The following is a 12,116-nucleotide window of genomic DNA, read 5'->3' on the forward strand; positions in this document are numbered from 1 at the left end:
AACTCTACAACTCTTATACTTACAATACTCGATTTTATCTTTGAACAATGGGCTCAAATTCGAAAGTGACTTTGTTTCCCTGGGATCCCAACTCAGACGTTCATGTGAAATGTCTTGTATCGCAGCGAGTCGAATGCAGTTGGGACCAGGAAAAAGTCGAGCCGAAATGGAAAAAGCAACAGCTCAAAGGCGAGAAGTGCATTTATTGGATCGTGAGTTTGATGAAATATTATTCCTTTGTTGTATTCAATGAACCGAGTCGAATATGCTTACATTTTGCGGAAAGGTCCTGCCGTCAGATGAGTCACAAGCCATATCGCCAAAAGTAAACCTTGAAAGACGACACTGCCAACTAAATAAAACAACTAACATGCGACTACCAGAAAGATGGAATGCTTCATGACACTGCCACGACAATCAATGCTGTCCAACGCCAGCCGACAAACGAAAGCTTCATCCCTATTGGCCATATCTCACTAGACTCCAAGAACCCCGATGCAGAGCACATTGAGTTTAACCTGCCAGCCGAGAACATCTTCTGGATAAAGACTTTCTATGTCAGGCAATCCATCCAGGGTCAGGGAATCGGGCGAGCTGCAATGGATGAGATCGAGGCTATGGCAGTTCGAGAGCCACTACTAGCCAAGATATTGATGCTAGACACGGTTCAGAAAGACGACCAGAAGAGAGAAGATTTTGCGAATGTGACATATGGTGGTGTTCCAAAGGCAAGTCTGATTGTACAATTTGAGGTCCTCGGTCAAGTAACTTACCGTCTGCAGACTACGAATGAGGAATGGTATGCTCGTCGAGGTTATCAATTGATCAAAACCGTGCAGAACTATTATCAGGTCCCGGATAAGAAGGGGAAGATTTGGGATATAAAGACAGTTTTTATGAGAAAGGATGTTGCGGGGGATTGTTGAAGGTACAATATGGTATATATCGTATCACATAGGGTTCTAGTGATTGATATAATTTCAGTTGTCTCTGATAGTACGGAAAATCCAAATAAAATATGTATAATAATAATAATCATAGATTAATAGATATTCCCAAGCTTTGCTGTCGAATTGTGTACAGTCTCATTTTCTCATACTTCGGATTTCCCCGATGTGGCACGCTAAGCCCAAATTGGAAGAGGCAAACTGACCGCGGGTATAATTTTCCCTTTCTTTTCTTAATCATATACCTCTATGCATTGGTTCTCGGGCCATGAGAAACGACGATCGGCGTTCTGCATCGCCTGCAACGCGCAAAAATGGCACTTTGCAGTCGTGTGAACCCTGTCGGAGATCCAAACAGCGATGTGACCATGACCGGCCAATCTGTCGCCGATGCACCGCAAAAAGAATCAGCGATAAATGTTTTTATCATCCAGCTCCAATGACTAGGCGAAGACCTTCCGATCCAGTCAATCCTGCGATAGTTTCTAGTCGACTGACTAGTCAACCAACCTCAAAGTAAGCATCTCCTGCAACGGATGATAAGCCCATACTAATATGTAAAAACAGTGCTTCCAGCCCGGGCTCAGGTTCACTGGGGAATGGGCGTTTCTTCGCGCCATTAGAACCACCCTCAGCTCTTCCTGGATATCTGGGCTCGACAAGCTACTCTGCGGTTCTGACTGAGCACCGCAGTGATATTTCGTTCGAGCCCGAAGAGAGCACAGATTCCTCTGCGGGGTTGGTAGTAGAACCCGATCGACTCCAATCCGGGGTTGATGTACTGCGGTTTTTGTACAATCTCACTGTGTGTGATATGCTGATTGCACGGTTCTATGTTCGGACACTAAACGTCGTCGTTCCCAAAATGGTAATGGACGAACTTCTGCGCTCGGTGCGCCAAATCTTCGATGGGTTCTCTAGTGATCCAACAGCACAACTGCAAGAGTTGGCGAATCAAATATTTCAAAATACCTCCCGACCGATGCAGACGCATAAGTCTATGTCACCCGAGGAGTATTGCTCCTCTTTCACCGGTCGCAATCTCCGGTGGGAGGCCCTTGGGTCTATCTTCACACTTTGCGGAATGCAATTGATCATTACGCCAGCCAACGACCCTGACATCACGCAGGGCTCGGATGATCCTCGAGCAAAAGACCGGTTACTAGAGCAGACCACTGTCATAAGTACAGTATGCCTTGGTTTCTGTGACCAGACATCGTCGGCAAACGAATTGCTAGCAATGTTGCAATATAATGATGCTATGTTGCGAACCCAACAATATGGTGATTCCAGTAAGAACTTCCCTTTCTTAATAATCTCGATCCCTATAGATTTATTGACCGCCTGTCAGGCTACCAAGCATGGTGTCGATTGGGTGACCTTGTATCCACGATTTATGCAGCTGGGCTACACTTGGAGACTAGTGGCAGTGAGAGTTGCCCATTCTTTCTTCGCCAGTGGCGGAGGCGCTGCTTTGTTGCCGCCTTCTACATGGACAAAATGATAGCATCATTTGTTGGACGACCGCCACTGTTGAACGGTCGATTCTGCACACTCGCTGCTCCGTTAGATCTGAGCGACGAGGTTCTGATTGCGGGTGGAGATGTCCTCAGCAAGGCTATCTCGGAGCTAGACAGTGCCGGATGGAATACTGAAGGGAAGTTACACCTAGTAACCCCAACTCGTCTACGCTTTCAGCTGGCTATCATTCGGGAAGAAACTCTTGAGGTTGTACTGGGAACTCGCGAGCAACACAATTTAATCCAGAAGTCCGAGTAAGTATATATTCTCGTCCAATGTAATGTTTCCTTGGTACTGACGTGATCTTCCTATAACAGAGAGATCCAAGCAAAATCGCGCGCCATATGGCAATCAACTCCGGATCAACTTCGATATGACCGTCGATCGAAGGAACATTTCTATGATGGGTGGCTTACCATTGTCTATTTCTATTTGGACTATCTAATGACTTGCTTTTTGCTCTATCGAGCAGTCGTCAAGCATACGAACACCGGACAGGCCGATCTTTGCGACGTATCTCGTCGGGTACTAGCCATTGTCATTCAGATTAATTCGTTCCGAACCCCAATGGTCGATCTTGACCGGCACTTTTCTTGGATCGTATGTCGCTCACGGTTGTCATTTATGGAAGAGATACATTTACTAATAAATGCAGGTTCTCACGTACGGTGTTCCTTCCGCCAGCGTCCTTCTCCTTGAACTCCTACGCCAATCGCATGAGCCCGGTCCACACACCGTTCCTCTCCCGCGCGCTGAGCTGATCCGAAACCTCAGCGTGGTTATTTCTTTCCTGTCGTGGGTCGCAGGCCCCGGTCACGGCAACTATCACACCTGCAAGCAAGCCGAGAAAAAGCTGTCTTGTATCCTTGATCAGCTACTCGATCCAGAGCCCGTGCAGCAGCATGTGGTGGACGATGTCACAACAGGCCTCGACAATTTCCTCAATTGGTCGAACTACAATACGATATGGGACTTCAACACTGATTATATGCCTCTTGCCGAGAGCTTTGCGCCTTGAACATTGGTCATTATATCGTGAAGATGATTTCGAGGCCAAAAGATTCATTCATTACGTCGTTATCGTAGAACACCCTCCGATCGCTGGGTGGTATCTGGTCATACCATCCACACATAATCGTTACGGGGAGGTGTGTCGGCCACAAAATAGGCCCGGTGACACAGCGGGCAATTGAAGTGGTCTCCCAAGAACCACTTCTCCAAGCATTCCCGGTGGAAAACGTGCAAGCATCGCAGTTCGCGAATCTCTTGCGTGCGGTCTACTTGCTCCAAACAAACGGCGCTGAACAGAATGTCAGCCACCACTCTACCAGCAAAGCATGGTAAAAACATACCAAACGAATTGTCCATCGACGGCCTCAGACAGTCCAAGATTTCCCTTTGTGGTTGTCCACCATTTCTCGAGCGTACAAGTTGGCGAGACCTTGTCCAACTTGCGCAACCGCTCACTGGGATTTTTCCTTGATCTCAGGAATGATTGTCTGTCCCGGCGGTTGATGAGTATTGTCAGACTGGATGGTACAGTTAGGATGAGATGGACATGGTTTATGTACCGACGGAGGGAATGTATCGGTGGGAATGGGGCGGATGGAGGGGACACAAGAGATGACATGCAATAATACACATAAGCTCCAAATAATTGAATCTCACTCACATCAAACTAAGCACGATGAGTAGCACTACCCCAAGTCCGATGCCTAAGACGATCGCCATATGGTTCTTCTTCAATTTGGTGTCTTCTGCCATCTCTTCGAGTCCAGAATCCTCTGTTGCACGAACGGGTCAGAGTCGCGTGGATGAGATAGTGACCAAGGTCGAAAGTGAGATAAAAGACCGCACTCAAAAGTTGATCCTAAATTGGTAGCGATCACAAGCTAAAGGTGAGTGTCACAACCGGGTCGCCGCACTGGTTCAGGAAGTTAGATCGTATAAGAGACTAGATCTTTCCAAAAAAAAAAAAAAGATAGAAAGAAACCAAAAGTGTCGTAATACCAGTCAGAGTCGAAAGTGAATCCTAAACTAGATGTCTGAAATCAAAATCCAAAGAAGACCAGAATTGTAAATGCACAAGGAATATCAATCTGGGGATGATCTCCATGTCCAAGCGTCGAGCGGGGAAGAGCGTGGATCATACGAGCTATTAATTGCTTTTGCTATTTACTACAATTTTCTTAGGCATTGAGCAGTGTATCGAACCAATCATCATTATGAAATGAAAGGGGGGGAATGTTGATCGGCTGGATTGTCCTTCCGTTGCACGGGGATTTGAGAGATACAAAGTACGGAGTAGATATCCTCTGAACTATTATTCGTCTAGTATTCGTCTATTAGCTTTTGTTCGTATTTTAGAATTAGTTCGGGAATCCCATCGCAATGTGGCAGATGACACCGTTTTAAAGCCAAGACTAATGCGCCTCCCTACTTTATCATTGCAAGGGTCGTATCGTAGATGGACACATTCTTCGAAGATTCTAGGTAGTGTTTCACTCTTTTCTGGTATTCTAGACTCCTACTTTATTTCTCGGGACTATTAGGGTCTAGATCTACATCTATTCACTCAGTAATATGAAGGGTAGAAAGGCTAATAAAGGCTATAGAGTTACAGCTCAAACTGAAGGTGCTATAGCTGTATGCACTTATCAACCTGCATACTCTACATTGGTTGCAGATACACTTTTCTCTAGTAGTTGCAGATCTGGTGTCATGCATATGTGTTATGTCACTTTTTCGTGTGGCTTGCTCAGCGTGCGTCTACCGAAAGTGAATACTATTGGTTTCTTAATACGCACACTCGGCTTGGTAGACGGGATGGAGATGGACATCAGAACCGATGACATAGCCAGTAAGCATGCGCCCCACTGTGATCATTTATAAAGTAGGGGCTCTAAGTAGCTGCTTATAGGGTGTCGATCAAACGTAGGAATGCTCATTGGGTGAATTTGTGGTCGAAGCGGTCTATACTGAGTACATGCATAGTCGATCTATGAAGTCGAATACAACGAAAGAGTCAGCCCTTTTTTTTTTTTTTTGCTTCTTTTTTAATAAACCCTGGGATTATAAAGATCAATGTGAGGTCAAATATAGATATATAAAAGTAAACACGACCAATGGGACTGTGCCAGGCCCATGGAACTGATTTTCCCCAAGACCCGTTTGGATTTCCTCAGGTCCAAGGGGTTACCCATAGACATATATGTACGGAGTACCTAGGTACCTAGGTACCTAGGTACATATGTAGATATGTTCAAATCCGACTATTCCGGTTTACCAATATGTCATTGGCTACATTTGAAGCTCTTTGCTCTGAAATACATATGGGGTTCTACGTTCTACTTCACCGGTGACCCACTGCGCACTAGATGTATTACAGTTAGGAGCTCATGCCCTCTCTGAGAACATGAGCAATATGGGATCTCATTTCTTTAACTAATTAGTATGTACTCCTTGCAAAAATCATCCGGGAGATCACATTCCACCACGTGCAATTCTTCCTCGTGGGGTCACGTGAGGGCGCGTAACCACGCGTTGGGCGCTCACAGGGTGAAGGCAAAGAAGGCAATATGGCATGGTATATCCCTCTATGATTCAGTTCGAGAATTTCAAATATGCCTATATCGAACGCGAGGACACGCTTCGCGCTTCACCTAGATAACTGTATAGACTACTGCAACCTCATACCAAGTGTGGGCCCAAACGTCTACCAGCCCAACGCGTCAATATAGACAAATACAAAATTAGGATTCGGAGGACTCGAATATATAATAATGTAGACTTAAAAAGGATAAGATCAAATCAAATTAAAGAAAGATTCGTGTGTCCAAGTACCAGGTACCTCGGAGGAGCACTTTGTTACTAGCGCGGGCCACGTTCTTTCTACTCCGCGTCCACACCGCGACGCGATTTGATACCGTTTTCTGCATGCCAGCCTCACGGCTTTTCCATCCTCTGTCTTTTGTCTTTTTTTTATTTTACTATTGTGGTGATCTGGTGTTCCTGTCTCTTTCTCTCTACCCTCCCAACCCCTCCATGCTCTCTTAAGTATCATGTCTGATCCGGAGCCTTCGGTGGCGATCTCATCCTCGCCCTCTCTCCCGGCCACCGACTCCAATCCTCTCAACTACGCTTTCCTCGTGCATTCGCAAAAGACTCTCACACAAAACCTCCCTCCTCGTGTCGACAATAAACTGTTAGCCCGCCAAAAGCGACGTCGAACTAGGTATGCTGTTATGGTTGCAGTCCATACTATGAACGCGTCAGTTAACCCGATATGAACGATTTTACAGTCCGGAGGATCACGCAGTCCTTGAATCCGAATACCAACAAAACCCTAAACCAGACAAAGCAGCCCGCACGAGTATCGTGAACCGCGTCTCACTCGGCGAGAAAGAGGTTCAAGTATGCGATGCCAAGAGTTCACGCACAAAAACCACTTCTAACTGGCTCACAGATTTGGTTCCAAAATCGCCGCCAGAACGACCGTCGGAAATCCAAACCCCTCCAGCCTCACGAATTACTCGCCCCGCGGTCGGGCATGGTCGATTCATCGGGTCAGCCTTTGAGTGATGATAACGCGTCGACGGAGCCGGGATCTTCAAGTGGGGCAGAGCAGTTTGACATCAACGACCACCGCGAGGAAATGGCATCAAAACCGTGGCACGGGGGGCTGTTGCACTTCTCAGATGATTCGGACCCAGTGACTGAAGATAAAGATGAACATGAGCTGCCCCAGAGCACTCAAACAAGCGTGGCAACAGAGGCTGCGGAGGAAACTCCGCCCACCACACAGGAAGAGTTTTCCCAACTGGTGAATGACCACTCCGAAGACTCGCTTCTGCAGGTACCAAAAAGGAAACGTTCAGTGTCGGATATCCGGGGCGAGGGAGAATATGAGCAGCAGGCAGCAACCACACAAACCGCACAAACCGTACAAACCACACCTACCAAGTCACCCCCATCGCTGCGTTTGTCGATGTCGTTTGATGGAGAGGCTTTGTTACGGAAAGAGGGCGAGCTAACGCCATCGCCGCCCAAGGGCCGCAACGCCTTGCGCATCGCGATGTCATCGGATGGAAAGGCAGTAATCCGCGGAGAAGACGAACCATCACCATCCAAGAATCGCGTGGCGATGTTCTCCGTTCGCCGAACAAAGATGTCTAGTCTGCGACGGAGCAGCAGCGCCGTCTTCCCAGCCACGCCGCGGGCAGGTGTTGCCGAGAAAGATCGGGCTTTCGGTCGCTCTCGCGATCCACGTAACTGGGAATCATTCTGTGACACAGACGCCAGAAGTGCACTATCAACACCAACCAGCGGGCAAAACGGTTCTCCGGGTCTCTTCCAATCTCGCAGCCAGCGCTCATTACCCCGGAGTGCCTCGGGGCGGCACGGTCTCGCTGCCCACGGCGACCCAAACACACCAATCTCTCAGTCCATGGGAGAGAAGAGACGGAAGCTCGCTCGCACTGTTTCATCTCTAGGACGACTGGAGACAGGCCGGAACAAGGCGAACATGAACCCATCCAAGCTGTCCAAGCCTCTATTTTCCAAATCCGGCAAGCCGGATCTGGAACAAGACCCCGGTGACTCTGATAAAGAAAACTGGGTTCCAGGCACACGAGCGACGAATATTCGTCGTCGCAACACTTCACACATCCCACGACCGGTCCTCCGCGATGCGAACCGTAATCGCGGTCTCGGCATCTCGACCAACGGCAAACGCAATCGACCACTTCAGACCGGCTCACAGGGCAAAGCCCCGCCAGAACTGAGTGCAGAAGTCTCAGCTTTCATGGCCGGTGGCGCGGGGGATAGTCAAGAAGATGACCTGGACTGTGTGCAGGGTCTCCTGTCGTTAAGCCAGGGGGCCTGGCGATAAGGGATGCATGATTGATACATTGATATTCCGAAGCGCCATTGCCTGTGCATCTTTTTATTTATCATTTTCCTTTGTGATACTGATTTTTCTTTGTTCGGAGCCCTGTATTTTTTTTTATTGTCCTGATGTGTGCTTGCAAGCGGTCTTTGCCACTGTCACGTGAACCTTGTCCATGATATACTTTATTCGGGCTTCTTTTTTTCTTTCTTTGCATCTCTTATGCATCTGGATCTACATGGTTCTTTATCTTTTCGTCTGCTTTACTCGGACCTGTCTGGTCTTCCGGGGCCTTTGGTTGAACAAATGTGAAAGCGAATCCCGAGAAAGATACTAATCCTTGAACGAATCCAACGACCTGAAATACATTATTTAAGTATGAATCAAAATGTTCGACTTGCTGGGTCCATTGTACAATCGACACATATCATTTATAACCACGTAGTGTTTCTATCTCTCTATCACTCTATGCTTCCAAGCTATAATTCTTCAAAAACCATCTAAACACATAACACCATCCAAATCTATCTTTACCAACTCCTCACATAACAATCATACAACCCCCTAATCAAGACCCATCCGCAGAAGGCAAAAAATCATCCTTAACCCCCATCCCACCAACCTCCCCAATCCCAATCTCACGACAAACCATCTTCGCAATCCTCTCCCCACTCCAAAACGCCCCAGTAGTAGTCCCAAGCGCCACAAACGGCGCCGTGTGCTCCCCCGCAAACCAAAGACCCCTAGTCTCCCCACTCCCATCCCCAGATCTCATAACCTCAATATCGGTATCCGCCTCCTCAACCCCAACCTGGAAATTACAATACGACCCATTCCCAGCATACACATCCTTCTGCCACTGCGTGGCCAGCAGCGCAACCGGCACACAGTCCGGGCTCTCGGCGCTGTACCCGGGGAGTCGGGAGTAGAAGGGTTGTAGTGTTGAGATTAGGGAGTCTCTGTATTCGGGTGATGAGGGCCCATATCCCGAAAGACGGTTTATTATCTCTGCGCCGCTTGAGCCGTATGTGTAGAAGAGGAGGGTTGGGTGGGCGTGTGGAGAGGGGAGAGAGGCGAGGGAGAGACATTCTTGGTTCCATTCTATGTTTTCTGGGTGGGTTGTGTAAGATGGGGTGAGGAATTGGGCGAAGACGGTGTTGGGTGTTTGGGTTGGCGTTGTTGAGGTGTTGGTGTGCCAGAATGCCCGTGGGAATGTCACGTAGACTTTTTCGAGTCGGCCGTAGGAGATGTTGTTGATTGCTTGTTCAAGACGGGGTGGGAGAGGGGGTGTGAATGCTGAGGTGTTTTGTTTCAGCCAGCCCAGTGGACAGGTTACGACTACTTCGTCGAAGTTGTAGATTGTTCCTGTGGCTGTTGTTACGGATACTTTGTGTTTTGTGTCGGATTGGCGAGGTGGTGTGGTGATGTTTGTGACTGGTTCGTTGAGACGGATGTCGGCTTTTTCAACGGCGGTTTTGGCGACGTGTTCTAGGATACGCTTGTATGTAGATGCCACGACGAAGTTGCCTGGATGGATATTAGAGGTCTGTTATGCAGCCGGGGCCGATTTGCTATACATACTCCCATCAACGCATTCTTCCAGACGGAAGAATTTCAAGCTCTGCTTGTCAACTTGGTCGCCGACATATGCACCCCAGAGCTTACAGGCATCGAGACAGAGCTGTTTCTCTTCATCTGAGAAGGTCGTTTTCTGGACTCGATCGCAGAAGAAATCGAACAGACTTCGCTCGACGGGGATACTTTCTCCGTTGTGATTGCTGTATTTGAAGGCTTCGGCTATAGTAGTCCATACAAAGTCCTGGACTTTAGCGCTCACTTCGTCGTTGATCGGGTGGCCGTCTCGCGAGTAGGAGATATGTCTGCCACCCTCGGGATCATACATGACGGTTCCCGTTTCTTCCGCTATGGTCATGATAGGGTTCTCGCCCGCGCCATGTATCCAATTGGGGCCTCTGGGTTGATGGTTAGCTGGTGTATACTTCCAAATCAAACTATCATGCAGGGGTACATACAGATCCACCACATGGTCTCCAACTGTTGATTGGTGTACCTAACCGATGAAAGTTAAAAAAATGACTTGGCTCCTGCAGTACAAGGAAGACATACTCTCCCGCCAATGCGATCTCTTGCTTCTAGGATTGTTACTCGGGCGCCATTTTGGATGAGGATGTCGGCGCAGCGAAGGCCTGAAATACCTGCGCCGATGATGCCGATGTGTGGACTTGCCATGGTCAAAAATCAACTTGCGATCTGTATAGGTAAAATGAACATGAACATGTGAAGATTCTGGATGTCATTGGGCGGTGCTGCCGAGGTCGAATGATTGGTTACCGTTATCACCCCGGAGCCACTAGGGCTCTTATCGAGCTACTTCCAACAGTTACAATAGATCTACTAGTTATGGACATATTATTTTGGTATTGGATTGAATTGAGCGAGTCTAAAAGACATCGCAGATGCCGGGTCAAATAAATGCTCGGCAAAATCAGATCGAGCTCAGTTATGACCAGCATAATAGATACAAAAAAAAAAAAAAAGAAACCATGCGCCTGGTCGAACCTCCTAAGCCGCTAGAAGCGGGGACATTGTAAGGACCACTGTCACTGCCGTAGAACTCCATGACGAAAGCGCTTTTTGAAACGAGAAACAGGCGACGGATATGTACGGATCGGAGGTAATGGAAGGGTATCAAGGAAAGTCAAGAGAACGGAGCAAAGCGCCGAGTAAAAGAAAGCCGATAAAGAAGCAGTGGAGATCAACTCCGTGAGACAATGTTGGAGCACATGGGGGTGCTTGGTTGTAAACGAGGCGCGGAGATCGGGTAGACTCGTATTAGACTGAGAAATACCCTTCAGTCTTCCCAGATGGTCTCCAGGTCGAGATCCTGCCGTCGCTCGGCACCACAGACACTCCATCGCTTGCGCTTATCGTTCCGGGCTGCGTATCCGCCCGAACCCCCGCGCATTGTGCTGAATGAGTTGGGCGCATCGGATGCCCCGCGCCGTCGGTTGGCATTGGTTGCGGCGTCAGCTGCATCAGCCGCGGCTTTCAACTCCGCGATGCGATCCTCTTCAAGGGCCTCATTCTCAGCGTCGGGGACGTCGGGTATTGTTTCCAGAGACGAAATGCTGGGGCTTCGCGAGCGAAGGCTGGTTGGAGTTGAGGGGACGGAGATGGAGGAAACGGAGCCAGATGGGCCGGGATAAGATTCGTTGTATTTGGAGCCCAGAATGGGTGAGGAATGTAAGGAAGGGCTGATGGGGGTCTGGAAAGGAAGGGGTGAAGTCGGACGCAGGCGACCGATGCGGGGGAAAGTTTGCGCCATCAGGACGGGAGACGAGGCTGGCTGTGGCGATTTGGGAATGGTTTCTAATTCTGCGTTCTCGGAGATAGTTTCTGAGATGTTGAGAGAACCCATGCGGGATTCGATGTAATCGTCAGGGCGCATCAGGGGATATCGTTTTGCATCGCGGCCATTGACGAAGATATAACGACCTTGGGAGTCCAGCCCTGGGGAAGAATAAGCGCGCGTCATTGACGGCATTCCCGGGATTCCAGCCAGTGATCGAGAGCGGAGATGTGGTCGGGCCAAAGGGGATCGTGTCCGGGGTGGTGCCTGTGGTTCAGAGGAAAAAGTGATCATGACGTCCTCCTTTTCGGGGACACCCCCGGAGTTGGTCCCGGATTCGTTGCGCATCTCTTCAGGTCTTCGTAAAGAAATAAAGAGAAAAGGGGGTAAG

The 12,116-nt window shown here is 48.6% G+C and overlaps 5 protein-coding genes across 5 annotated transcripts; 2 read left to right on the forward strand and 3 right to left on the reverse strand.

Moving 5' to 3' along the window:
- Nucleotides 1–47: 47 nt before the first annotated feature.
- On the forward strand, nucleotides 48–3,486 carry N7517_002365 (putative C6 transcription factor; the record flags this gene model as incomplete). Its single annotated transcript, XM_056720095.1, has 6 exons — nucleotides 48–212; nucleotides 384–799; nucleotides 1,515–2,239; nucleotides 2,299–2,722; nucleotides 2,786–3,068; nucleotides 3,124–3,486. 6 exons carry the CDS (start codon nucleotides 48–50, stop codon nucleotides 3,484–3,486), a joined length of 2,376 nt encoding a protein of 791 aa, XP_056584230.1.
- Nucleotides 3,487–3,584: 98 nt separating this feature from the next.
- Nucleotides 3,585–4,232, reverse strand: N7517_002366 (putative RING finger domain protein; the record flags this gene model as incomplete). The annotated part of the gene is made up of 3 exons (XM_056720096.1): nucleotides 3,585–3,768; nucleotides 3,821–3,997; nucleotides 4,141–4,232. The coding sequence occupies 3 exons, from the start codon at nucleotides 4,230–4,232 to the stop codon at nucleotides 3,585–3,587; spliced, it is 453 nt and encodes a 150-aa protein (XP_056584231.1).
- A 2,297-nt stretch (nucleotides 4,233–6,529) lies between these two features.
- Nucleotides 6,530–8,358, forward strand: N7517_002367 (homeobox domain-containing protein; the record flags this gene model as incomplete). Its single annotated transcript, XM_056720097.1, has 3 exons — nucleotides 6,530–6,702; nucleotides 6,770–6,881; nucleotides 6,934–8,358. 3 exons carry the CDS (start codon nucleotides 6,530–6,532, stop codon nucleotides 8,356–8,358), a joined length of 1,710 nt encoding a protein of 569 aa, XP_056584232.1.
- Nucleotides 8,359–8,923: 565 nt separating this feature from the next.
- On the reverse strand, nucleotides 8,924–10,605 carry N7517_002368 (flavin monoamine oxidase family protein; the record flags this gene model as incomplete). The annotated part of the gene is made up of 4 exons (XM_056720098.1): nucleotides 8,924–9,882; nucleotides 9,937–10,328; nucleotides 10,389–10,426; nucleotides 10,483–10,605. 4 exons carry the CDS (start codon nucleotides 10,603–10,605, stop codon nucleotides 8,924–8,926), a joined length of 1,512 nt encoding a protein of 503 aa, XP_056584233.1.
- Nucleotides 10,606–11,227: 622 nt separating this feature from the next.
- N7517_002369 (uncharacterized protein) lies at nucleotides 11,228–12,073 on the reverse strand (the record flags this gene model as incomplete). The annotated part of the gene is made up of 1 exon (XM_056720099.1): nucleotides 11,228–12,073. The coding sequence occupies one exon, from the start codon at nucleotides 12,071–12,073 to the stop codon at nucleotides 11,228–11,230; it is 846 nt and encodes a 281-aa protein (XP_056584234.1).
- Nucleotides 12,074–12,116: the final 43 nt, after the last annotated feature.

The sequence above is a fragment of the Penicillium concentricum genome, assembly GCF_028827145.1.
Source record: "Penicillium concentricum strain IBT 3081 chromosome Unknown utg000001l_segment0_segment0, whole genome shotgun sequence".
Classification (NCBI taxonomy): domain Eukaryota; kingdom Fungi; phylum Ascomycota; class Eurotiomycetes; order Eurotiales; family Aspergillaceae; genus Penicillium; species Penicillium concentricum.